The sequence below is a fragment of the Corapipo altera genome, unplaced genomic scaffold (genome assembly GCF_003945725.1).
Source record: "Corapipo altera isolate COAL_440 unplaced genomic scaffold, ASM394572v1 2b, whole genome shotgun sequence".
NCBI classification, from domain to species: domain Eukaryota; kingdom Metazoa; phylum Chordata; class Aves; order Passeriformes; family Pipridae; genus Corapipo; species Corapipo altera.
Window position 1 is genome coordinate 16840098 of NW_020884874.1, and position 25630 is coordinate 16865727.

Here is a 25630-nt window from a genome sequence, read left to right on the forward strand (position 1 = left end):
GTCAGTTATATTTTCTAGGTTTTGGAAAATTCAGAAGTAAATTCTGGAGCTGGAAAAATACTGACTTACAATTTCCTCCTTATATAGGGGCTGGAAGTCTTTCCATCTTCAATGATGACTTATAATCTTAAACACGCAGTTATACATAAAATAAATATAAATACTTACTATCATTTATCAAGAGAAGGATACTGAGGAGATGGCACAAGACAAGGATGGCTATTAAGAGCATACTCTTAAGTTTCCAAAGTTACTCCCATTTTTGTTTACACTGTTTGGACAAGTGTGCAGCGACACACATTTTGAGTTCCAAATAGTACAGGATACACATTCACATCACTCTGATTTAGAAACTGTAACCTACACTGTTTAGAAAAGTTTGAAAACCCATCCCAATCTAAGTTCTTCTCTGCTTTGCCTATTTCCAGCTTGTATATACTACAGATGATGGCTCTTTCACAATTTAAGCTGAATACCAAGCAGCAGATCACCAAAGATACTTGACTCCTACTGTAGTATCTTTCAATATCAGTTGGTCCTTTATAACTATTGATTTCCAAATTCAATATCTTTGAGACCAGCTGCAGCAGCTTGATCCAATAACTTCACTCACCTTTCACACAGGCATGACCAAAGTTTAATTCCACTGAAGCTACAAGGTTTTGTACTTGCATCAAACCAAAGGAACCTAAGAACAAACCCCAGTAACTCATTTCATTGAGACCAATTGTGTTGCTGTTGCCTTGTTTCAGGAATGGAATTATAAAATAGCCAGTAGAAAGTAGTAACTGACATAATTATTTGACATTATTTTGTGTTATATATCCTCAGCTGTCCAATTTCTGTCAATTCACTGCTGTATGTCACTGCTAATTAATTTCATTAGTTTTTACCACCTTTTGGCTGATGCAGAATAAAATTAATGTACCATATATATTGTGTATACAAAAATATATTGGCCAGGCTCAGTTTGTCCTATATTTATTGCAGTGCACTGTGAAGCTAGTGAGTGGAGTCCATGGAGCCCTTGCACAAAGAAAGGAAAAACATGTGGTTTCAAAAGAGGAAATGAAGTAAGGGTCAGAGAGATCGTACAGCATCCATCAGCAAAGGGTAATCCCTGCCCAACTACAAGCGAGAGCAGAAAATGTATTGTACAAAGAAAGAGATGTCAGAAGGAAGGAAAAGGTACCACGTTATCATCATCATAATATGAGATTGGTATTGTGCTTTTTTAATAACTCACACCTGAATTCTTAGGCCTTGATTGCAGGCTTCACCAAAGCTCCCATTGATGTGGTGTTCTTCGGGCTGGAGAGAACTGTGCCTTTGCCTGGAGTAAATAAAGTCCTAACACTGCTCAAAAAATGTGCTTTGTGTGATCTAGAGAGAACAGGGTGGGCTCATGGGAAGGCACTTTGTCTTTCAGTTCTGTCTGCTGAAAGAGCTGCCAAGATGACGGGTTGCATGTGGCACTCAGAACAAAAAGGTCCATCGTAAAACATGTCATGGTGGTTGTTGTTTGTTGGGTATCAGACAGCCAAGTTTCATGCTTCAACCATGGGATTCCTCCAAAACAATTCCTAATTTGTGCTTCCCTACAGGTAAGACTATAACTCGTGCAAATGCAGTGCTGTGGCCTATCTCCTGAACTCTTTCTACTTGCTCTGGCTGAACAACATGGCCTGATTTGCATCTAGGTCATGAAGTCCCAGCATGGGAGAAAGACCACAACACTGCATGGCAGACAAGAGGAACTCCACTTGCTTTCACCTAAAAAGCAAAACTGCCGTCAGAACCATCCCTCCATGCAAGGCAGCTTGTTGGACTTATTCCCCAGCATGACAGCTAGTGAATGGTATCCCACATGTTAAGAAGTCTATGAAATAATGATTTACACAAATTCCACCCAGTAGATATTGTTGTTCCATTGTTCCCTTTTCTCCCCTTTTTGCAGAGGGGAAGTTCCTCGGTCTGTCCCCAGTGCAGTTACTCTGGTTGACATAGGACGGTCTATGGAATATTTCTTTTTCCCCATCCCTCCCATTTTCCCTATCCTTCCCATTTCCCCATCCTGCCTATTTTCTCCTTTCCTCTCACTCCTTTTGAGGGTGAGTGGAACAGGTGGAGCAACTCTCCCCTCATGTGAACATCTGTGAGTCAGGAGAAGCTGCTGGTAACAAGTACTAACTGACTGTTTCACTGTTAAATGGTGGCAAGGATTGCTGAAATTACTTATGGAAATGCTCAAAGGGTTTGGAACTCATAACCTTTTTGAAGGTTGGCTTGTTCCCTGGGTATGTACTTCATGAGAAGGGAAATAATGTTATTAGAGAGTGTCCAAAGGAGGGCCACTAAGATGGTGAAGGGCCTTGAGGGGAAGCCGTATGAGCAGCAGCTGAGGTCACTTGCCTGTTCAGCCTGGAGAAGAGGAGACTGAGGGGAGACTTCATTGCAGTCTTCAACACCCTCACGAGGGGAAGCGGAGGGGCAAGTAGCAATCTCTTCACTCTTGTGACCAGTGATAGGACTTGAAGAAATGGTATGAAGCTGAGTCAGGGGAGGTTTAGGTTAGATATCAGGAAAAAGTTTTTCATCCAGAGTGTGGTTGCACACTGGAACAGGCTCCCCAGGGAAGTGGTCACAGCACCAAGACTGAGTTCAAGAAGAGTTTCGACAGTGCTCTCAGGTACATGGTGTGATTATTGAGGTGTCCTGAGTAGGGCCAGGGGTTGGACTTTATGATCCTGATGGGTCCCTTTCAACTCAGTATATTCTGTGATTCTATGGTTAGAAGGAGGATCTTATGAATCAGATAGCTACAGATGCCTCCGTCTCACCTGAGAACTGGTTAGATTTACTGATTAATGGGAACCTATAGGGATAGGTGTAACCTCCTCCTCCTCCTTTTGTCAGGCATTGTCTTGAAGAGGTAAAGAGGTGCATCTGCATCAAGGTAGAAGCCAAGGCAACATATTTACAGATTCCTGTAAAAATGCTACAGATTTCTATGTCCATGATGACCATACTTGCTTCTGTTCCTGCTCAGTGGTGCAACTTGAAACAGCCTCTCATTAGCTAGCCCACTGTAACAGGGGGAAGACTCAGTTTTTTTTCCTTATCGAGGTCTATTTTTGACAAACGTGAAAATATAGGAATGAACTGTAATTTTGGGACTGTGAAACTGGGATTTTTTGGGGCAACAATATTGTGTATTTGCCTATGGTATTTTGGCACTGGTATTTCAGATTGGACAAGACATTTCTCTTTGAGAAATGACTGCTGTTCCTGTGTAATAAGGGCTTTAGAAGACACTACTCACGTATTTTACTGTCCATTCTTATTTTATGGGATTTAAGCCAAACCATACTTGAAAAATACTGTGCACCACAAGAATTCATTCACAATCAGGAATCTTTTTCTTTCGTTCTTTTCTACAATGTGCTTAAAGGTGGGGTTTTTTCTTCCTTTTGAGCAAGTCACAGTCTATATCCTAGCCTGTTTTATGATCAGTAGACAATTCCTTCAAAACCAATGCAGGCTGATGAAACCTATGTTCCAACTTTATCTGTGCCCTTGGGATTTGTGTGCCTATATCTGAAAGCCATTTTTTTATGTTCTGAAGTCCACCTTCTCAGTATCCACAAAAGTCTTTCCCATTCATTTCATTTTCATACACCTTCTCAGGAACATGATTTTTTTTTTCTAAGAAAGATAATTCTTAATAAATATGAGGAAATTCACATATAAAACATCAGGTTAAAATAGCTTCAAGGGATGGATTATGGTGACAAGAAAGGAAACAGAATTAAGCTATAAATTTTCCTTCTGTTCTTACTGGAATGGGGAAACAAAACTTTCCAACTTAACTCCAGGCAACATATCCTCCCTACTGCTACTGTCCCTTATTACACAAAAAGAAACTTCTGTTCCCCTTTGAACAATAGAGTAATTCCCCGAGAAACCAAGCCAGGCTCTGTTCTTATGGCTAGCTGTGCCCATACAGTGAGTGCAGAAGGAGGTAACAACAGAAACACTTAAAAGGAAGGGAAAGTAAATAAGTTTGTATTTACTGTTGAGAAATATTGACAATTCTCTTTTTTATTGTACAACTCCCCATGGCTGCTCAGGGGTTGCTTTAGAGTTTAGCTTCCATGGCAGTGGCTTTTGAAGTGTAGCAGCAGACCCAGCAGTTACCAACAGTGCTGTTAATCTTTTCTCCATGGCCATGACAAGAGAGCTAGCTTGGTCAGCCTCGGCCATTTCCATGTTGAATAGATGTCTGTGGCTGAGGGAGCTAGGGCAAAGACCACATGATGACGGGGTATGCTCGTCACAGATGCCTCAAAGACTTCACTCAAGAAGTTGAGGTCAGAGACAGGATGTTAGTCAGTTAAGGCGCTGCTATCGCGCAGCAGCAAGGACATGTCTCTGGAACAGCTATGCAAAACAAGATAAAGCAGATGAAGAGAGGGGTTTTTTGTTTGTTTCCATCTGCTGGTGTGTTATTGAGGCTGGTGAGATCTATTGCAACCTTTTTTTTTTCCCCTCACTGGCTGCGAAATGAAGTTTTACTGTGAGAAGGTGCTAGTATTTTCAGAATGGATGAAAACAAATGGGAATAATGAGGAAACAAATAGCCCAACTAGTCTAAAAGGTTCTTTTTGCTTATTTTAGCACTAAATAAGTTGATTCTAGGATGTTCTGACATGGTAATTCCCATGTTTTTCATATACAGGCTCCTTTTATAGTTCAGTCCTATCCAAACTTCACTGTAATTTATTTCATCATTCTCCTCTTTTAGTCCCATGATGGTGAGTTCATTTTAGTCTGCATATTAAGTTCTATTTTTCTTCTTTCTTTCTTTCCCTCACACATTTTTTTTCCTCCTCCAGTGCAGTACACTGTTACTTTTGCCTTTCCACACTTAACACTTTCTTGACTCCTACCCTTCACTGACAGATATTCGTTGAGTCACATGTTTCTTGTAGCCATGTCCATTTGTGTCAAATGGCAAATAGATGTACTGGAAAAGCATAACAGAGCATAACAGAGTTCTTCAAGCACTGAAAATTATCCTTTGCCTTAATAAATGTGCTCTTGCCAAACACGAGTCCCTTTGGACTGCTGTCTGCAAATGTGTGAGATTGACTTTTACTGGCCGAAAGACAAATATTCTGAAATTCTGATATTCTGCATACAAAAGGATTTGTGGGGAAGGAATTGCATGTTTTCATGAGTAATTCTGCCAAGAAGAGAATATTCACCACATGACTTTCTGTGGAGTCCCAACTAAACCCCGACAGAGATCAGCCAATTTTAAGTGCTTTCAGAGAACATGTTCTGATCAGTTTGAAGAGACTAAAAGAACTCATCAAAACTAGTATTAGTTATGAACAAGGAAGACACCTTAGAAATCTAGGTATTATGCAAGCCAATAGATAGATGACATTGGTTACACAGCTGTAACGTTGTAAGCAAATAAAATTATATTTCAATTGTTGCTCATTCATACATTGAATATTTGCATGCTTGTGGTGTTTAGATGTTCGAAGGACAGAAGCAATGCTAACCGTATCCCATTCTGTGCAAACACAGACCAATGAAGGTTCCTGTTCCTGATAGGCAAAAATTCAAGCATTAGAAATGAAGACATGGTGGCATGAATGTAGAAAAGCATATTTCTTTTTCACTATGAAATGTAGGAATTTACCACCTTGTACGGTGTGAAAGCAGGAGATTGTTATGAGAGGAAGAAGGGTAATTTTAGTCAAAATTCAAAAGACTACAACCCCCTGGAGGCAAGGTAGCTTGTCCATTAATGGCTTGTGCTGTAAGGAGAATAGAGACATTACGCTGTGATTTACTTTTTTTTTAGTTTACAGCAGGAATAAGAGAGAGAGCAGTGTCTTTGAGATGAGGAGCTGAATTCTGGGTGTAGACTGGCAAACAGAAGGGAACTAAGGGAACAGGATTTATTGCTGGATAGTTTTAATAAGCAAGCATATATATTTTGCATAAATAAAGTAAAATAAATGCTCCTATCTTGTACTACATACATGTGAATATAAAAACGCAGGTTTGATTGAATTGAATAACTTGGAGAATTAAGACTCAACTCATGTCTTTTGTTTCTCTGGACTAGTTCCTCCATCCCTTATTGCTATACGCCCACATAATGCTTTCAACACAATAATCAGATAATGTCTGAAAAAGTCTTCAGTTGGCTATGCTGTGAGGAAGGAATCCTATCAGGTAACCATCAGAATTCCAAAACCACCACTCAGCTAAAAATCCCAAGCCATTCATCAAGAATTCACTTTAGCTGAAAACAATTTAACTTAGTGCAAACTTAAAATATCAGTCAATAAATTAATTTCACTCATTTAATTTAAGCTCATTGAGTTACCAACCCTAATGTACACACTCTGATGCCACATAGATCCATGTAACAATGGAGCACAGAGGGCTCTGGAGTCTAAATTAAGTTGCCCCTTTAGTATTTCTCACAAAGAAAAGTTTCTGCAGTAATTCTGCACCAAATCCTGTTGAGGGGTATTAACTTCATTAGCAGTCAGCTAAGCCATCCCAGGCAAAACAAATTAAAAATAGTCCCTACTAAAAGAGAAGAAAAGATGTGTAAGTTGCATTACATTTCAAAATGTAGGTGGAAGTACAGTAGTGAAGGAAGTCGTTTGAAATCAGCATGACTTTCCCCACTTTTTTGCTCAAGGTTTTAAACCTTGATATGTAAAATCAGGGTTTCATGATCTTCACAACCAACAGAAATTTCTGTGTAGCCACTTAAGACTTGCCTAAGTATCTGCCACATCAATGTGTTTATTAATGTGGCAATACACCTTTTTTGCCCAAAAATTCTTGACTGCCAGGCCTCTGGAACAGTTGCTTGTGCATTTTGCTGAGTTCTTTTGTCACACTAGACAATCTGAATTTTATATGGATACAATCGATTTTGCCATCTGAGAATTCAGACTAGGAATGACAAGCTGGGACTCCACTGAGCGTCTGTAGGCTTTGCAAGGGTATGATGGGGTTCACTCCATTTAGGCTGGACAGGTAAAAATTGCTTGCTATTCTCAAAACAAGGGTCGTGTTAATGGTGGTGTTAATACTGCACCTAAGATGCTGTAAGACAGATTCTAAGAAGGGCAAAATAATTTGCTTCCTGAAAGTGCCTCTTTCTTTCCAATGATTTTTAAGTACAGCTTAGTATGAGTGATATGGACTTTTAACTGCTAACTTTTAAATTAAAGGACATATTTTCTCCATCTGTATGGTAATGACTTTGCAACACTGCAAAATCTAAATCAAAGTTCACTCAGACAGACTGTAAGCAAGATGAGTGTGTTTCAGGGGATCCATAGATCAGCCACAGTAAAACAAAAATCAGAGTTGAAAAATACTCATGTCCAATACTGATTTCACCAAGTGTTGGCAAAATCAAGGTTAGAGCAGCATTTTGTTGTGTTGATAAACATCTAGTAATTGCTGCACATCTGCTTATTCAAAGGTGCCTTTTAGAGGCACCTTTTATTCTTATTGCCTTTTAGAGAATGAGCTCTGAATAGTCTGTCCCTATGCACTCCACACACCAAAGATAAAAGTCTCCTCCAGTGCAATGGAGGCCCACACACTTCAGTAATTCCTCAGTATACTATTTTGAAACAATTTTTTCTGATTAAAAAAAAAAAAAGGAGGAAATTCTGTATATTTCTGGTATTTAGTAATTTTACTTAATCACATTTAAGTCCTAAGCATTGCTATATGGGAAAGTAGGATATTCCAATCACAGCCCATCCCAAAAGTCACATCTTCTCCCTCATGTAGAGCTCAGTGGCCTTTAAAATAAGAGGGCTGGAGCATGTGAGCTGAGGAGACATCACAGTACACAGTTCGCTCGTATAACTGTGAGAGTGTGTCCTGTGTGAAGGTCACTAGTGTGGTTATGGTTAATGACCCTACTGAATGGCAGGTCACAGGACTTCTGAAACCTCAAAATGAACACGAAACTAATTACTGCAACCCTGTGTTTACATACTGCATACGCCAATGGGCCCTAACTCTGGCCTTTGCAAGCCTGAGTTACTATAATTGAGGAATCTGTTTTGTGAAGAGTTTGGTTGTTTATTTTCCATTTGTTGCTGCCAAGAGGACTTCTCATTTCCTTTCCTTGCAAGGGTTTTGACTCTTTAACTTTAACACATTTCCAGCCTCCAAGAGTAGGGCTGCTGAGACCAGGAATCTGCTAGTTGCAACATGAAGTGAAATGGCATCCTGGGGATACCCTGAGTGAGGCAGGGCATAGACAGCACAGGGCTGCCCACTGTTGCTGGACAGCAGACAGGGACATGACCTGGAGAAGAAATCTGGGTGAGAAGGGTTCAGAGGGGGAGATAAGGATGAAATGAGTAGAAATGATTTGTGAATCTCAAATAGCTAATATTAAAGGATGTACTTACTCTACAAATCAAGGGCTGAAAAGGTTGGAAAAAGTTATTTTTAACCTCATAGCATTTAAAAGATTTAATCACAGGCAGTTTTTTAAAGTGTTACTAGGTTACTATCTGCAAAGGGAGACATTAAAATCTGAACTAATTAATAATAATATTTTGTTTTGCTACAAGTACATTTATTTTGCTCGTGCTAGTATGAACATTCAATTCTCATCACATCTTCCAGTTCTGACAGACAAGTATGAACCACACAAGCAAGTGGTACATACCTGCTGTGCGCCTCTGCACATGTGGTACACTTGACTGCGGACACTGTGTATGCGTGTACCACTCCAAGGTTGTACTCACTGAGTAATATGCATCTTGATGAACAGTCAGGTGAAAATGGCTGTAGCCTGTAGGGTGCTGGGCTGACACTGTCTCTGTGCTCCTCAGAGCATGTTCTCCTTTCTGGCTGCTAGCTCCTCTCTCGCCACCTTCTGCCTCCTCTCTGTCCTGGGGGACTTGGAGTGGGGAGGTCACTCAGATGACCTGAGGACCTCTGGAATAAGCTATAAAAAATGTGCTGGAATGCTGATGATAAAAAGTATCAACCTTGTATTAACAGGAATAGTGTCAAAGCTGAGACAGAAGTGTGCAGTCAATTGCTCTCGTAAGGGAAGTGAATCAGAAAAAAGCTGATTGCATTATTTTATTAAAATGTCAACAATGTGAGAGCAGTCCTCCTCAGATCCCTAAACCAAATAAGGGATAGAAATCAGCTCTTTTTCTTTCTGATCTTCCCTTCTAGTGCCTCCTTGTGCTCCAGAATTGGCTAGTTGACTATATTTTAGATGCCTGAGCTTTGTAGTAAAAACAGATAGAAATACAAACCACCCAAGAACCCTTCTTCCTCTCCCTTCCAAAGTATCCATCAGATATTCATTCAACACCAAATTTCCAGCACCTGCCTAAAGTCTTCCCTCTTCAATAAAAATGTCTGAGATTGAGAGCTCCAGCTCTAGAAGGTGAAATCCACATCCGTGTCTACCCTGAAAAAGACCAGGCAGAGATCTGCTCCTTGCCCACATGGCCAAGGGCCACCTTCTGGCTTGCAACCAAACTAGCTGGGGCTGTTCCCTCCACAGCAGATTTGACTGGGGAAGAGCACTGCTGCAGGTCAGAGTCCTTAAACAAACTACAAGTTATGTTGTGCAGACATGCAGGGGTCTGCCCAGTCTCTGGCCTTCTTCCCTGGTACAGCTGTACTTAACTTATTCAGCAACTTCATATTTTTGAGTTTCAGGGAGAAGCAAATAGGAAACTGTGACTAGTTTCGTAGGAGAAGCAAATAGGAAACTCTCCCCTCTCAGCACCACAGAGCAGAGACCATGTGCAAAGAGCATATCACTCTCTCTTACCCCACCTCTCTTCCCTCCTCTGTCAGAACATCCTCACATACTCATCTTTCTCTCCACACTGGTCTTCTATCACATCTCACAGCTGATGCTTCCAAAGTCCTTCCCCTAATTTCTAGTGATTTAAGGAGCTCCTTCTGAGGGAGGGACATGTTTGTCACTGCTGGAAGAGAAAATAAGACTCTTCCAGGCTGTGGGCCACAGCAGACTATCTTGATAACTGCTTTCTGCTGACTCTTCAGAAGACCACAGCAAGCTGTTTTCTCACTTTTGGACAATATTACTAAAAAGTAAAGGTGAAGGGAGGTGGTTGCTGACAGCAAGGCTCACCTGGCCCTCGCCACCTGGAGATCTAAACATTTTTACTATTTTGACCTGTCTATCCTGGAAAGAAGAACAAATGCAAGAGAGGAGTTTGATAGCACATCTATCAAATTTAGTCCAAGAATGCAAAACATCTGGAGTATTTGAGCTACAGAGTAAATCAGGCAGTGGATGTTTCGAGTCTAATGGCGACATATTCAGCACTGTTTAATCAGCTAAATCCTGGGCTGTGGAACACTTCCATGTATAGCAATGCTGTTATAACACTGAAATCATGGGCAGCAATGGTACTCATTCATTATTGTGTTACAGCTGCCCTTATTTTAAAGGGCCTGATCCAAGACCCACTGAAATCCCATTGACTTCAGAGTACTGTGGATCTAACCGTAAAGCAGGGATTTTCAGCATTCCTTTGTAACAAAGCGAAAACAAAGGAGCCCTTTTTTGGCTGTTGTTTCTCCTCATCTTTCTGGATATTTGCCTGTTCTTCCCCACCCAGTCAGCTCTGTTTGCTTTTCCCCACCCACGTCTCTGCATCACCAGTCTCGTTGTCTCAGCTCACTCTCCCTGCCAGCTCTGATACCTGATGTAGCCTTTGGTCTGCTTAGGCTACCACCTCCCAGCTCTTCACCTTCATAAGTTTGAAAAACTTACGAAGTTAAACACTTGCTGCCATAACTTTCGTTTATAAAGGTCCAAAGGAGCTTCACAACATTCCCAAAGAGACGATAACATCCAATATTATTATCAGAGATTGTAAAGAACAGGAGGGAGGTTGTGGGAACCTCTATCATGGAAGATTTTTAGAAGATTAGACAAACATTCATCAGAGATAGCCTAAGTATAGTAGTTCAGCTTCACAGACTAATAATAAACTGGATTATGCTTTGATTAACATTTATAAAATCACTACAAAATTTCCATAATTTTTTTTCTTGTCTGTTGCCTTCTGTAAGACTCCTAGGGAGAGGCAACATACTGCACATTTACAGAGCACAAATCCAAGTATCTCTATCCGCTGACATCAGGATAAGGCCTCCTGCTGTCTTTACCAACCTCAGATTTTTATTTGGGCCTGAGTCAAAGAACGGAATTCAACTTTCCTTTCATTTTGTCCAGTTTAGTAATTTGCATTGCTGAGATATCTGCTCATGTTTCTCTTTGCATTCATCAGTTTTGTATCAGTTATAGGAAGCGTACAGGGCTGGATTTTCTTACTAATTCACCAGAGATATCAGCTAGCATCTCTCTGCCAATGAAGGTGTGTATTTTTTAAGAGCAGATGAAGATATGGCCCCTGAGGGACATACTGCTGTATGCTTAGGCCTGAAAAAAAGAGAGCTAATATAAGGACAGATGAAAACAAATATTATTTTCAAGTAATTTTTGTTGAAGCAATTTTGCAGTAGTAAAAAAATTAACAGGGAGAAAAAACCCCAAGATTTATAATTTAAAAATCTGGTGGCCATGCAAAATTCAGAAAAAGTATTGTCTAAATTTTCTGGTTCTAGTTCCTTGAAATCCAAAATGGTAGCAAAAGAATTAAGCAGCGTTCCATATGAAACATATACAGGTAGTATTAAGGTCAGGATTTGATGAACATATTTTCTGTTGTTGTTTTGGTTTATAAGCAAAATGACCCAGTAATGAAACTTTTCAATTCTAATCTAATCCTCCCCAATATCTATGGCAAACGGTAGCCTCAGTATAAAGATTTACAGCTACAGTTATGTCTCTGCTTTGTTCTTAAGCATGTATTTACTTCTGCCCATTTGCTTTCTGAAATTCTCTCTCATTTGTCATCTGAAGAACTCCGTTTAAAAGGAAAACAGGCTTCAGACATGAAACACAGCTACATTCCTGAAACATGAGATGAACAACCTTTAATTCACGCAACCTTTCATTTACAGTAATGTTTAATGGATGGGCTGGTTTCATTATGGACAATGCCTCTCCCTGTCATTAGCCTGCAGAAAGGTCTAAAACTCTCAAGCATTTAAAGGAGCTCTGTTTCATGCTCTGTCTTCCCTCTTCCCTCCCCTTCTCCGCTCCCCATCACCCCTTCTGACTGCCCTTGTTCTAAGTGCATAATCTAAATGCTGTACTCTGCAAATTGCACTTATTGCTGGCTTCAAGCTTCGAAGAGCCCTTCTGAACACTTTTTATACAAACCTAACAAGGTCAAAGTTGGAAAAATCTCAGCTGGTGGACTTGGATCCCATGAGCTAGTGACCATTTATAATTCATATTAATGAATGGCAGACGACAGATGTTTATTGCCTACGCAGAAATGTGCATTGCTAAACCAGAAGGATTTAGTTTAAATCCAGAGGAACTGACTTTATTTCTCATATGATGTGGGTGGTGGGAGGGAATGCCAGTGGGTGATCCAGCCCCTACTACCTTTAAGCATGTGCAAGGAAATAATATTTCTGTAAAGAATAATCCTGAGCTCTCTATTTGAAGTATGACATTTGGTCCTTCAAACCATTAACTGAAGTAAGGAGGACTCTCTGTCCCTTTCAGTGTCTCTGATTTGCAGCAGTAGTGGTTTTTATGCATAGATCCCAAATCACTTAACAAAATTAAGGATCTCTTCTCTCTGTTTTACACTTGTGGAACCTGAGGAAGTCATATAAAGGCCATATTATAAAGAAAAGAAGTTTTTGTCACTGAGACAAAGGATCACATTCCCAGACACAGCATATTTTTTGTTCCTGGATTTTTTTTCCACAGCGGTCTTAAATTAAACTAAAGCTTCAATGGATAAATCTCTCAAGTTTAAATGTGACACAGTGGAAGATGTAATATGGAGATGGAAGAGTCTCTGTGAATACCTCTGAATACTTCAGGCTTAAGGCTGATGGAATCTCTGTTTTCTATCTGAAAGAAACTCAATCTTTCAGAGCACATAAATTAACTTCTTGGACAAAGAGACATCCTTGGGTAGCATTTTCAAAAGTACATGAACAATTTTAAGTTACTTTTTAGAGTTTCTGGCTGAGGTTGGAGTAAGGGTCTATTTGTTCTGAATTCCTTGAACAAAGCATCCTGCTCCTTATTAGTATCTTGCTACAGTGTGTGCACCAACTATTTCCTGTTTTCTTGCCCCTGAGATTTCTACATTTCTGTACGACAGTCTGTAAATTGTTTCAGAGCATGCCATACCAAACCCTTGCAAAATATTATTGGGTTTAGTGGCTAGAGGTTTGGTCTCTGATGTTATAAAAGAGTGCCTAACAAGTCACTAACAAAAGCAGGTGGTGCTCAGATCTGTAGAAATAGTTAGCAGTTTCTCCTTTTGACTAAAGCAAAAGGTCTTGGAGCAGGCAGGAAAGTGTTTAGTTACTCAGTTTTAAAGAGAAGCATGAACATATTTGCTGATTAATGTGCAGTGAGCTTCTTCATCTGGAGGCAGGAGACAGCTGGAAAGAGAGAGTGCTGGTCCCCACAGTCCCAGTTTTCAGAGGCTAGAGAAGGTCCTGACATGTTGCAATACATTGTTGCACTGAAAATATCACTCACTGAACTTTTGCTTCAGGTTCCTTAGAACCTTTCTTGCATTCCAATAGTTCAGCTCTTGTAACCAGCCCTGATGTATGCGCTGCACACACACCACAGGCACACCTAGGACTGTTACCAACGTACCAGCACTGCTATGACACTCTTGAGGTACTAGCCAAGCACCAAGCAAAAAAATAAAACATGCCTGCAGCAAGTTCTGCTGAGTTGCCATCACACACTGCCAGTAGAAGCTCTGTGAGATGCGACACAGGTCAGATGTCCTGGTGAGGTGGATCAGGGGTCACAGACCTTCCTTAGCACTTGGGAGTGCCCTCTGTCATGAGAGGCTGCTTTCTCATCTCAATGGGGGCTGCATCTCCTCTAGCCTTTGGGCCATGCGACTGTGTCCGTATCCAACCTAAATGGCATAGCAGTCAGTTTATAAAGTATATTAAGTGAAGTGGACTCCAGTGATGTGCTGCCACATGGCATAATCATTCACATTCCACTTCAGGCTACTCAAAAAGCCGGCAGCTCACTTCAGTGTGCAAAGCTGTGTTACTACAAAAAGCTCTAAATGCACAGTTCATCCTCAGGGATTTAAGAAGAATAAACTTATCACATTTTTGGAAAAAAAAGAAGAAGACGACAGCCTGGATAAAATTTACATGAACAATTCATATCTGTGATTCATGTTAAGTTGAAAACTTACAGGCAATGTTAAAATATTTACATTCAATTTTTTTTCATGCATATCCTCCATGACACCTACTTAGATTATTAGTCATCACATTTCCCAGAAACTTGCTGATTTCTACGAAGTCCCATTAGAAAGTAGGCAGGCTTTTGAAATAATTTTGTCTTTTTCTTAAATTTCTGCCTAATATCCTGGCAGTTTGTCCATTGGGTTGACCTCTGGCAACCCACCTGGCAGGCTGACAAAAACTCAGCAGCCTGAAAACTTGATATCCCTTTGACAACTTGATCCTCCCGAGCTCCCTAGGGCTACGTTCTGAATCGTTTTGGCATAAAAATTTCCTGAGCCTTCTTCAGAGACAGCCCAAGAGTCTTGGTGACCCCAATGTCCTTTTCCACAAGCGTCTCTGTACATGGCAAACTGCTAGGTATTCTCTCAATAGGTGAGAAAAATTCTTCAGAGGCATATGGACATGGTCAAAGTGAAATCTCATGTCATGTTTTTTCAGAGAGGACCTTTAGATGGTCTTATCTGAATGAAATTTAGAAACCTGACCTGTCATTTTAATCAGCATGAAAATGTATTTGGACATATTTGCATTACTTTGAGAGGGGAGGATCAATGCTTTGACCAGCGGAAATAGTACAACACATTGGAGACACAAAACAGAAAGAGACAGTCAACTTTCAACACCTTGATTTGAAAAGTATCCTTGAAAACAAATTCTCCCTTCATTTACACCAGACACCAACCTTGGTGACCTCCATGTGTTTGAGCAAATACAACGGAGAGCAGAATCCAGCCTCTGGTGAATCTAAGTAATAGCACCCGGCTCTGTGTGCTGATGGTTTTGATGAGAGGATCCATCAGGAGTTGCTGTCCCCTTGCATGTTACCTGCTGCTGACAGTCTGATCCAGCCATCTGGCTGGCCTGGATTACCTGTGGGACGCGCAGGGACTCCCATCTACCTGTCAGCAGAGGTGTCACCACAGGCAGAAACGCAAACAAACTATGCTCAGAGAGGAGTGGACAAGTGAACCGTACCGAGAGGGGCCAGAGCTGCATCCTGTTGACTCCTGTTCTTCCTCTACCTTCCTGGCATATCAGGAAGCTTAAGGAAATGTAAGGAGGAGGTTCTAGGGGGAGTGTATAACTGCTCTTATATCAGCAAATGAAATGGTGCAAGATGCCCAGGCTCCCTGGTCCTGGTGTGTAGTACCAGGGCAGGAACTGCTGGCCGGGCCCAAGTGTTGGAGTCAGCACTTGCAAATTCCCTCCAGGGTCTGTACTCAACCATCAGTATAGACCAGCTCTGAGCTATGATCACTTATGAAAAAGGGCATTCTTAGGGATGCATCCAGACATTGGTGTCTTATAAGTATCATCTGAATTAGCAGGTTACATTAAGGCAATCAGTGTAAGTAAAGCCAAGGAAAACATTTTTTCTCATTTATCCCTTGCTTCAGAGCACTTCAAGCACAAATTTGAGTACTAAAGAAACAAGTTTCTTTGTGTGTGTTTTCGCCTTTTTACTACTGTACTAGAAAGACTTCAAATGTCTGCTGAGGCATTAGCATCTGTCTCTTATCATGTATAACTTTTCTTGATTATTTCTAGAGCAGCAGACTAAACATGCAGATCTGACATAATGCAGCATCACATTTTTATTTCTGGTTTGTTCAAAAGTCTGCACCAGCTGAACTAAGTCTCTAAAAAGGACTATATTTATGACCTCAATCCAAGTTAACAGAAGGGCTTGAATTATTGGTGCCTTAAAGGAAAACAAGCTATTAGAGATTCCTCCCAGTATTCTGATGCTCTAATGACAGGGTGAGGGCTTTTGGTACCAATCACTCTTATTCCAAACCTTTGTATTTGCACCTGATTCTAATAGTCTTAAAAGAGGCCTATCAAGTGGATTTGGACACTCATGTACCTTTTCACCACTTTTAGTAGAGCTGTAAAAACCAAATCCCATTCAGAAGTCACTGTTAAAAGTCTTGAGGCAGAAAATGCCCGTTTCGTAAATACTGGCATGGTGCATGTCACTTCCTGTCTGAAGCAGTGGGGAGTGATTTTCTGCTCTGTTAAATAGCCATTACTTTCCTCTCTTTGGAAGCTGTGTTCAAACTTTATAAGCTGTGGGTTCTTATAAGATGAAAACTGTTATGCAATTACAAAATTGCTGTTGTTAGAACATTAGTCCTGATTAAAACAAGGCTGCTAACAAATTCCCTCAGTCCCAACAGACAAGTGAGGAGGAAACAGCAAACAGAACTCATTATAGCAATCCTCCTCCTCTGGCTGCTTCTTTGACTGGCAGATATTCTTCTATTTTCAGGCACTGGCAATGTCATTTCTATGGTATGGGAAAGGCAGAACCAACCTGTTTGCAAAGACGTCATCACACGCCAGGGACTTTTCATAAGCCTTGCTTATGAGCTCATGAGCATAGCAGTGTCATTTCCCAAGCAGCCCACATAAGAAAAGATCTCTTCTGACTGCCCATACACCTAACAGGATACAACTTTATACTTATTTCCTACAGCAGCAAAACCTGACATCTCCTGTCTTGGTGTAGCTAATCTGCTCAGCCTCCTCCCATTCCTCTCTGCCCACTTTATGCAAATGGCTGTGGCACAGGCCTGAGCTATTTCTGTAATTGGAAACAACATTCTCATTCCCACTAATGTGCCTGTTTCAGCACTGTTCTCTTCTTGCAAGAACAAGCTTGCACACACAATGTAAATAAGAATATTTTTCAAGTGAATGCAGTCTAGTAGTCCAGATCCTATTTTCAGAGGCAAGTGAACCTCAAGGATCACAAGTCTCATACAAAGACATCTGAAGTCTACATCTAGAGAAGCATTTCCATTTTTAAAAGGAGGTAGAACATGTAAGTACAAGTTAGTCACCAAGACCCCTAATGCAGTTGCTCAAGCATAAGCATTGATAGCATTTGAGGCATAGAATCATAGAATCACAGAATGGTTTGGGTTGGAAGGGACCTTATATATCATCTAGTTCCAACCCCTCTGCCTTGGGCAGGGACATCTTCCACTAGATCAGGTTGCTCAAAGCCCCATCCAACATGGCCTCAAACACTTCCAGGGATGGGGCATCCACAGCTTCTCTGGGAAACCTGTTCCAGAATTTCTTCCTAATATCTAATCTAAACCTACTGTCTTTCAGTTTAAACCCATTCTGCATTGTTCTGTCACTACATGACCTTGTAAAAAGTCTCTTTCCATCTTTATTGTAGGCTCCCTTCAGGTAGCAGAAGGCTACGGTTATGTTACCCTTAAGCCTTCTCTTTTCCAAGCTGAACAATCTGAATTCTCTCAGCTTTTCCTCACAGGAGAGCCGCTCCATCCCTCTAATCATCTTGGTGGGCCTCCCCTGGACTCACTCCAACAGGTTGATATCCTTCCTGTGCCTGGGACTCCAGAGCTGGATGCAGTGCTCCAGATGGGGTCTTTCAAGAGTTGAGTAAGTAGAGGGACAGAATCTCCTCCCTCAACCTGCTGGCCACACTGTTTTTGATGAAGCCCAGGATACAACTGGCTTTCTGGGATGCAAGTGCACATTGCCAGCTCATGTCCAGCCTTTCATCCACCAGCACTCCCAATTCCTTCTCAGCAGGGCTCCTCTCCATCTTTCATTCTCCAGTGTTGACACTGGGAGTTGCCCCAACCCAGGTGCAGCACCTTGCTCTTGATCTTGTTAAACCTCATGAGATTCCCATTGGCCCTCTTGTTGAGCTTGTTCAGGTATCTTGAATTTTCTAAGATCACCACATAGAACTGTGGATATGATACATGCTTTAAGTTCTATATCCATCTGGACTGGTATGGGAAGCCATTGTTCAGCATGATGATAGCCTGCATGCATCTCAACAGCAGGAGAACATAGGTTTGGCCAAGTTAATTGCTCTTCGAATGCCTTTTGACTTTAGCTCTGTTAAAATTTTTACCTATATTCTCTTCAGCAGTTCAGGTGTTTTTGGGAGAAAGTAAGGCCAAGAAATGCATTTAGGTAACCGCTCTGGTTACCTGGAAACCTAGTGATTATAAAATAGGGCCCCAGTAGCTAGGAAAAAAAAAGATTGGTGTTAAGAAAGTTATGCTGTTTAAACTTCAAAAAGATTTAACAAATTAATCAGCCACTTGTGGCTTGGGAATGAAAGCAGAATGTCCATTGCATCACTGGGCAGATGGGTATTTGGAGGCTTGTTATCCTAGCAAGTAGTGTGAGTGAGTACATGCTATAGGCTGTGTTCCAGAAAAAAAAAGTGTCACTTTTTTTTGAAAATGAGAATGATCCACTCATTTGCATAATATGGCATGACTGTATTGTAGGCAGAGCTATAGTGAGTTTAGAGCTTAATGCACGCTCATCTTCCTGGAATCATTGCTCAGCACATGCCGTGCTGTTGTTGTCAAGGTCACGTCATGATGAAAGTGTGACAGACTTTTAGTGTAAGAGGACTAAAAATGTCTCTGAGAAAGGTATGGACAGGTGGGAAGGAGAGTGACACAGCATGGTGGTGCTTAACCCTCAAGCTTTGTCCTTGTACCCTGTGGGGTACAGAGGGATTGGGGCACTGGTACTGGAGCACCAGTGCTGACAGTGCTCCTAGAGCCAGGAAAGCGCCAAGAGGTGAGACAAGGCTGTGAAGGGTATGCAAGAACACTGTGTGTCCCATTACAGCAGTGGCTCGTGGTCTTTTGTTACAGCTCTTCAGCTTATTACAGTGTAGTGGGGAGGCTTTTGTGGTCTGTGGTGACAGGCACAGTAGAAGCACCAGTGCCCTTCCAGAGCAGGGACTATTACATCAGTGCCTGCAACCCCAACAGGCACAGTTCCATGACTCCTCTCGCTCCTTCTGCTCTCCCAGGCCAAATTTCTTCATGGGAGTGATGCAATCATCCCAAATGTCTGATGCCAGATTCTCATCCCTCTGGGTTTTCCATGAGGCCTACCCTGTAACACCCCCTCCATCAAAGCGAAGCAGTTTGCACAGTTAGATTTTAAGCCTTCCTATGGTGGTTTGGGGTTCCAGTGCCCATAGAAGGGAGAAGTGAACAAATATGCTGCACTGAGTTCCCTGTAATAATTACAGTTGAATATAATAGGTGGGACTAAGTGATAATGCCTAAAGTAGATGAAATCTGTCATCTGTGGTAGTTAATCCACACCAGTCATGATTTTCTAAGTAAATCTCTGTCACATAGTGATCTTGAGTACCAAGGTCTCCCAAGTCATGACCAACACCTCCTCCCTGTAATCCATAAAATACAGCTATAGATCTAGTGGAAACACCACATCTGACGAGATAATACAAAGGCTTCTCTGAAATACCCTAGTTTGCATACTTATTGATGTATTCAGGCATGGATTGCATAAATACAGATGCAGGAGTTTATCTGACCAGGGGCTACAAATTAGATTAACAAGAATTCAGCACCTTGAATCTGATTTGACATGTAATTATAGTGTCACCTGAATTAATTTCAAGTCTGCATTTAATTTGAACTACTGCATTGCTCAAAGTGATAGCAAGTCCCTACATTTTCTTCAGTATACAAATTTGCTATTATTAGAAGCAGCAAAGTATCTCCTGTGCACCAGAAAACTCTTTGGACAGTCCCTGCAGACTAATTCTTCCAGTAGTCTGTACAAAATTTCGGTTCTGGAATAAAAGCTATTTTAATGCCAAATAATTACTGTGTTGTAATATATATTGGAAGTATTTTATATTTGTTATACAATAGTTGTAGTACATAGTATCAGAGAAGTATTAGAATCTCATGAATCCACATCTTCATAAGCATAACATTCTCTTGGAAAATGTTTCATTATCTCCTGTCTAAAAAGACTTATCCTAATTTTTTAGTATTTATCTATTTGTTTTGAAAGGGTTTATTGAATCCATAAGAAGAAACAGACAACAGTAGTGTTAGCGCATCACTGTAAGAATTCTGTAACCCACCAGGAAAGTACGATATTCCCATGCTGTGGCAGAACACGCCGCCGTTTTTTAACATCCCCTTCCTGGCCGACTGAAAAAAAGTTCACCCGCAGGCAACGTAAAGCAAAGACAGACGGTGCAACGGCGGAGCCAGCGCGGAGGAAGGGCACGGGGCGGGAAAAGCTCCTCGCTGGCTCCCGAGAGCGGGACGCGAGGGCGGGCGCGACCTCAGGCTGCGCCCCGGCCGCGGGCACCGCCCCCACCCGCGGCCCCGCTCCTGGCGCGGTCCCGCGGCGCCCCCGCGCGGGCGGCACAGGCACTGCTCCCAGCGGGAGACTCCCTAGCGGCAGCGTGGCCAGGGAAAAGGCACTGGTACATACACAGGCATACAGATTTACGCATATACATATATATATATATATATATGCATAATATGTTACATGTTTAAACCCATGCTGGCCTTTCCTTGTCTTCTTCTTCAAAGGCAAAGCAGTTCGTAGAATCATAGAACGATTTGGGTTAGAAGAGGCTTAAAGATCACCCAGCTCCAACCTCGCTGCCATGGACAGGGACACCTTCCACTAGACCAGGGTGCTCAAAGCCCCATCTAACCTGGCCTTCAACACTTTCAGGGGTGGGGTGTTCACAGTTTCTCTGGGCAACTTGTTTCAATGTTTCACCACCTTCACAACAAAGAATTTCCTCCTAATATCTAATCTAAATCTCTTCTCTTTTAGTTTCAAACCACTCTCCCTGGTCCTATCATTTATCTTCCCATGTAAAGAGTCATTCTTCATCTTTTTTTATAAGCTCTCTTTAAGTACTGAGAGATCATCTTTTATTCAGAGATGAGCTTGTAAACATAATTTCCCATGTAATTTTTGCACTTTTCATTTCACAGATAGCCAATGAATTTCCACAGCTTCTGGTGTCCAGATCAATGTGCTGCTATGAAGTGGGTGTCAGCAAGTAGTAGAAAGATTTAAAAAAATATTCAGGAACAAGTCTCTTGGAAGAAGAGAGCAGGGATATGAACAGGGAGGGAGATGTACACAAGAATGTGGCTCCAGCTACACCCCAGTTCTAGCAGATAACTGTGGATAGAATCTTCCCTTGGGTCTAAATTGAACAAAGGACTGATTGGAAATAACATTATAATGTCATATAAAAATTCCCATTTTTAAAAATAGGAAAGGAACTGAAGAACCAGCAAAGATGCACCTTCTGTGCTTTACTGCATTACCAGAACAGCATAGGCCTTGAGGGCAGATCTTTTCAGAAACGGCAACAGTATGGAGGTGGTAGCATTAAATCATGTACAGATTTTCACAGAGGAGTCCAAACTAGCTATCTTCAGAGCAGAAGAGAATTAAGACTCAGTTTTAAGTGTTTTCCAGAAATCAGTTTTCCTTGTCCTTTTTAAAGACACCAGTGATTAAAACATCAACAGCAAAGCCATGCCTAGGTAAGTCTCTAGCTAGAGATATATGATTCTTAGTATATTCACATACATCCTGGTCCATGACTGAAAGGGAAACCATTACATGTCAGTCTAACACACTTAGAGAATTGTGGCTGGGAAGTCACAGCTGAATGATTTTGGCTAATCACCAAGTGAGCAATGTCAAACACTGAATGTCTGGACAGTTTCCATTCAAATAACATTTTATCTTGGGTCAACTGTATTTACAAACCACTGGAATGAAGTCCCTTATTATTATCCCTTAGTAAGAGACGTTATTACAGCTGGGTAAGATGCAAGCTCACTTCTGCATGGAGCAATCCCAGTTCTCCCAGTGGTTGGTAGCTCTCACTGAGCCTCCTGTGTCCATTCTGCAGGTCTCGCCTGCTCATCTCTATGCATCTTATATGGCACTGACAAACTAAGAGAGGGATCCTGCAGGTGTGTGGGTGTATATTCAGGTAATCTCTGACTGGTTCCCTAAAATTTAAGGTGTCATTTTACATTTAAAGCCTTACTGCATGTTTCAGAAACAACAGACAATAAAAGCAGATTTTGTCCCTATTTGACTTAATGTGTGCATCTAAACCTTCCCTTGCTCTCTGATCCCAGTGGTGGTAAGGAATGGACGAGCTGTAAAATAATCCCATAGACCTACACAACAAGAAGAGGATACAGCACATTCTCACATCTTAGTCTTGCTCTTTGCTTTCTGCCTTCTCTTCGCCTCCTGTGAATCTCTCTCTCTTTACCTGACTAGTACCTCCTTGGATGGTTATCTGTTCTTAGAACAAAGCCACTGCCCCTGCACCTACTCCTCCATTGTGACATATTCACAGAGAGACCAAAAAGGCAACAAAAAATCAAATCAAAAAAGCTTTGGTTTTGAGGCTGGAATGGGCACTATTCCCTGCATTCAGAACCCTCAACAGGAAGATCTATCACCGGATTTGAGTAACTTGCCCAACATCGGTGTAGGAAAGCCTGGATTATGTCTGTTGATATTTAAAAGCAAAAAGTATTTTTTTATGTAACAAAGAGGGATAGATTCTTTTTCGAGTATCATTATTAGGATATCATAAAAGAGAGTTTGGCCAGAATCTTTTCAATACTTGACTAGATATTTCTCCATGTAAGGAGGCGTATGGGTCAGTACGACATTCTGCCATGAAAGTCTCAGGCAAGCTTGCCTTTGAAGATAGAAGATAGATCCCTTATTGGGATCTATCTAACCACAGGTGAATTTCAGCTGCATAGCACAGTAGATAAACCAGTTCCACACATTAAAAAAACCAAACTAATCTCTTTTAGGCTTGTGTGTACATACAAGTTCAATCCAATGTCATTCCTGCATTGGTTTGTAAAGAAAATAGGAGGAATAGAATCATAAAAGCACAGAAATGTTTGGGTTGGATAGGACCTTTGAACATCATCTAGTTCCAACCACTCCCTGCTGTGGGTAGGTACATCTTTTGCAGATCTTTTGCAGATCGCTCAAAGCGTGACCTTGAACATTTCCAGTGATGAGGTATCCACAACTTCTGTGGGCAACCTGTTCTGGTGCCGCACCACACTCAGTATAAAGAATACATATAAGCATAAATGCACTCTGTAATGTCATCTCCACAGCCAATATACAAAGTTTTAATGTCCCTAAGGGGACGGGATGCTTTACTGCAGAGGTCTGTAGCAGTAACAAGATCCTCAACATCTCATGCTTGCAAGTATTTAAAGCAATAAAGTACTTGACTACCTAGTTTTTTAACAATGGTCTAAAGCTTGACTTGAGACTTGGAACACCACATTTTAGTCTGAAGACAGTCACATACATACCTGTACTGGAGCTGACACTTTCTCATGGGATTTATGTTGCAATAACAAAAATCCCATGGGATGTGGGTGTGGTGGAGGTTAAGGCAGGGGAGAGGCACAGATGCTGAGTTTTGACAGTGAAGGGAAGTCACAAAATTGCTAACTTTCATGCTATCTGGCTTCAACCATTGATGTCCACAAACTAGCCAGTGGTGGTTTTTTGGAGTTATGCTCCCAACTGTGGGAGGCAGGCATGTGTGAGATACTTATACCAGCTCTAAAGCACTGGGACTACCCAGGGAGCTCTCAGCTCTTTGCTCAGAGTCAGACTGATGGGAGTTACTAGTCCAGTGGCCAAATTTAGTGGTTTGATGAAGAGTTGGGCACTTCCAAATACTAATACTAGTGTCCAGCTCCTAACAGGAGCTTTGCCGTAGTCCAGCTCCACAAAGCGAGAGACTCAGAAATTGCAACAGCCTGAGCAAACCTTCTAACGTGCCATCATTTTTTTTCAGGGAAAAAAAATAGGGAGGAGAAGAGAAAAAAGTCCAACAAAGATGAAAGCAAGGAGACAAGACAGGAAAGCAAAGGTCGAGCAGCCCGAAGACAAAACAGAGAACAGAGGGAAAACAACAACAAAACCCAGCCGAAGAAAAGAAAAGCCCCAAATAAAGAACAGGACCTGGCACCTGTTGACACTGCACATTAACAGCCCTCCATGATTGTTTAAGTCTTATGATGCTGCTATCTCTACCAGATCGCCCTGACAGGTGTTGCAACCATTCAGGCCGCAAATGGACAATGCTACCAGTTATTATTAAACTTTAAACAACATTCCAAATACTTCCTATATTCTCCAAGCAACCATAGTTTATTAAAGATTGACATGAGCCAAGGAAAACGAAATCTAAAGATGGGATACTTTAAAACTGTTATATTATATGCTTCCGTGCATCTGTAAAAGGCAATTAAGAAATTTTGTATATATTAATAATAGGGTATAAAATATAGCAATATAATAATGAATTACATTCAGATGAACAATGTTCTTTTTCTTTGTAAAATATTTTTCAAGTTATTGTTTAAGTATGAGGCAAGAGATATGTCTAAATCAAAGACAAAAATCGTATCCCTTCATATATTGTACATAAATATTAAGAGAAGGAGGAAAATGTTTCTGAAGAGCCAGTAGGAGCCCAAGGTTTTATAAGCTCTAGTGGAGCAGGATGGGATTGCCCTGTGGTTCCCTGGTCCATGCTTCAGACATGGGTGAGAAACATCAGGGGAAAGCCAGCAAGGCTTCACTAGCTGAGGGAGAAGAAGCAGAAACATCTGCAGCTTTGAAGACTGAATCCCTGAGGCAGAAGGCAATTCAATCTCTGAGGCAGAAGGCAACTGAGCTGAGCTTGAACAGTGCTCTTATCTGTGGGACAACACAATGTTTTCTGGTCTAAACAGTGGTACCGTGTGTGCTGTTTTATGCTTTTTATACCTATGTGTAACTTAAGTCTACATTTCAAATCTTCTGGTGAATGACAAATCGTATTTGTAGGAGACAATGTTGAGTTAATAAAAACCAGAAAAATAGATCATGTAAGTATGTTTTTCACAGTGATGGTGTCACTTTTTCTACTGGGGGAGGGAATCATTTCATAGCTTCACAGAGAGAAGAGGACACAACTTACATCCACAATGTGTATCTAGCGAGAGTATCCATGATAACAAATCTACAGAAGTATAGAAATTACGAACTTCTGTCCAACTTTACTTAAATTCTTATTCTAGTTCTTTTCTCTTACACAGCAGAGGTGAAAATCTGAACTTCTCAGAGGACAAACCAAACCCTGTGGTACCATTCTGGGTATATTCATGGCTAGAGTGGCCCATGAGTGAAGCATAGGCTACGCTATTATACTGACTCACTGCTCAGAAACGGATTTACCCCTTACAGAAATATGTTGAGGAACCTACATACCTCACAGAATGTG

At 41.2% G+C, this 25630-nt stretch overlaps 1 protein-coding gene across 2 annotated transcripts in view; it reads left to right on the forward strand.

Annotated features, from left to right (window-relative positions):
* Window positions 1-25299, forward strand: part of RSPO3 (R-spondin 3) — a 63664-nt gene extending 38365 nt beyond the window's left edge. For both annotated transcript variants that reach the window (XM_027631905.1, XM_027631899.1), the window contains exons 5-6: window positions 991-1188; window positions 24158-25299. In XM_027631905.1, the coding sequence (XP_027487706.1) occupies window positions 991-1188; window positions 24158-24351 (392 nt within the window). In that variant the 3' untranslated portion in view covers window positions 24352-25299. The remainder of the gene's footprint in view (window positions 1-990; window positions 1189-24157) is intronic.
* The last annotated feature ends 331 nt before the right edge of the window (window positions 25300-25630 follow it).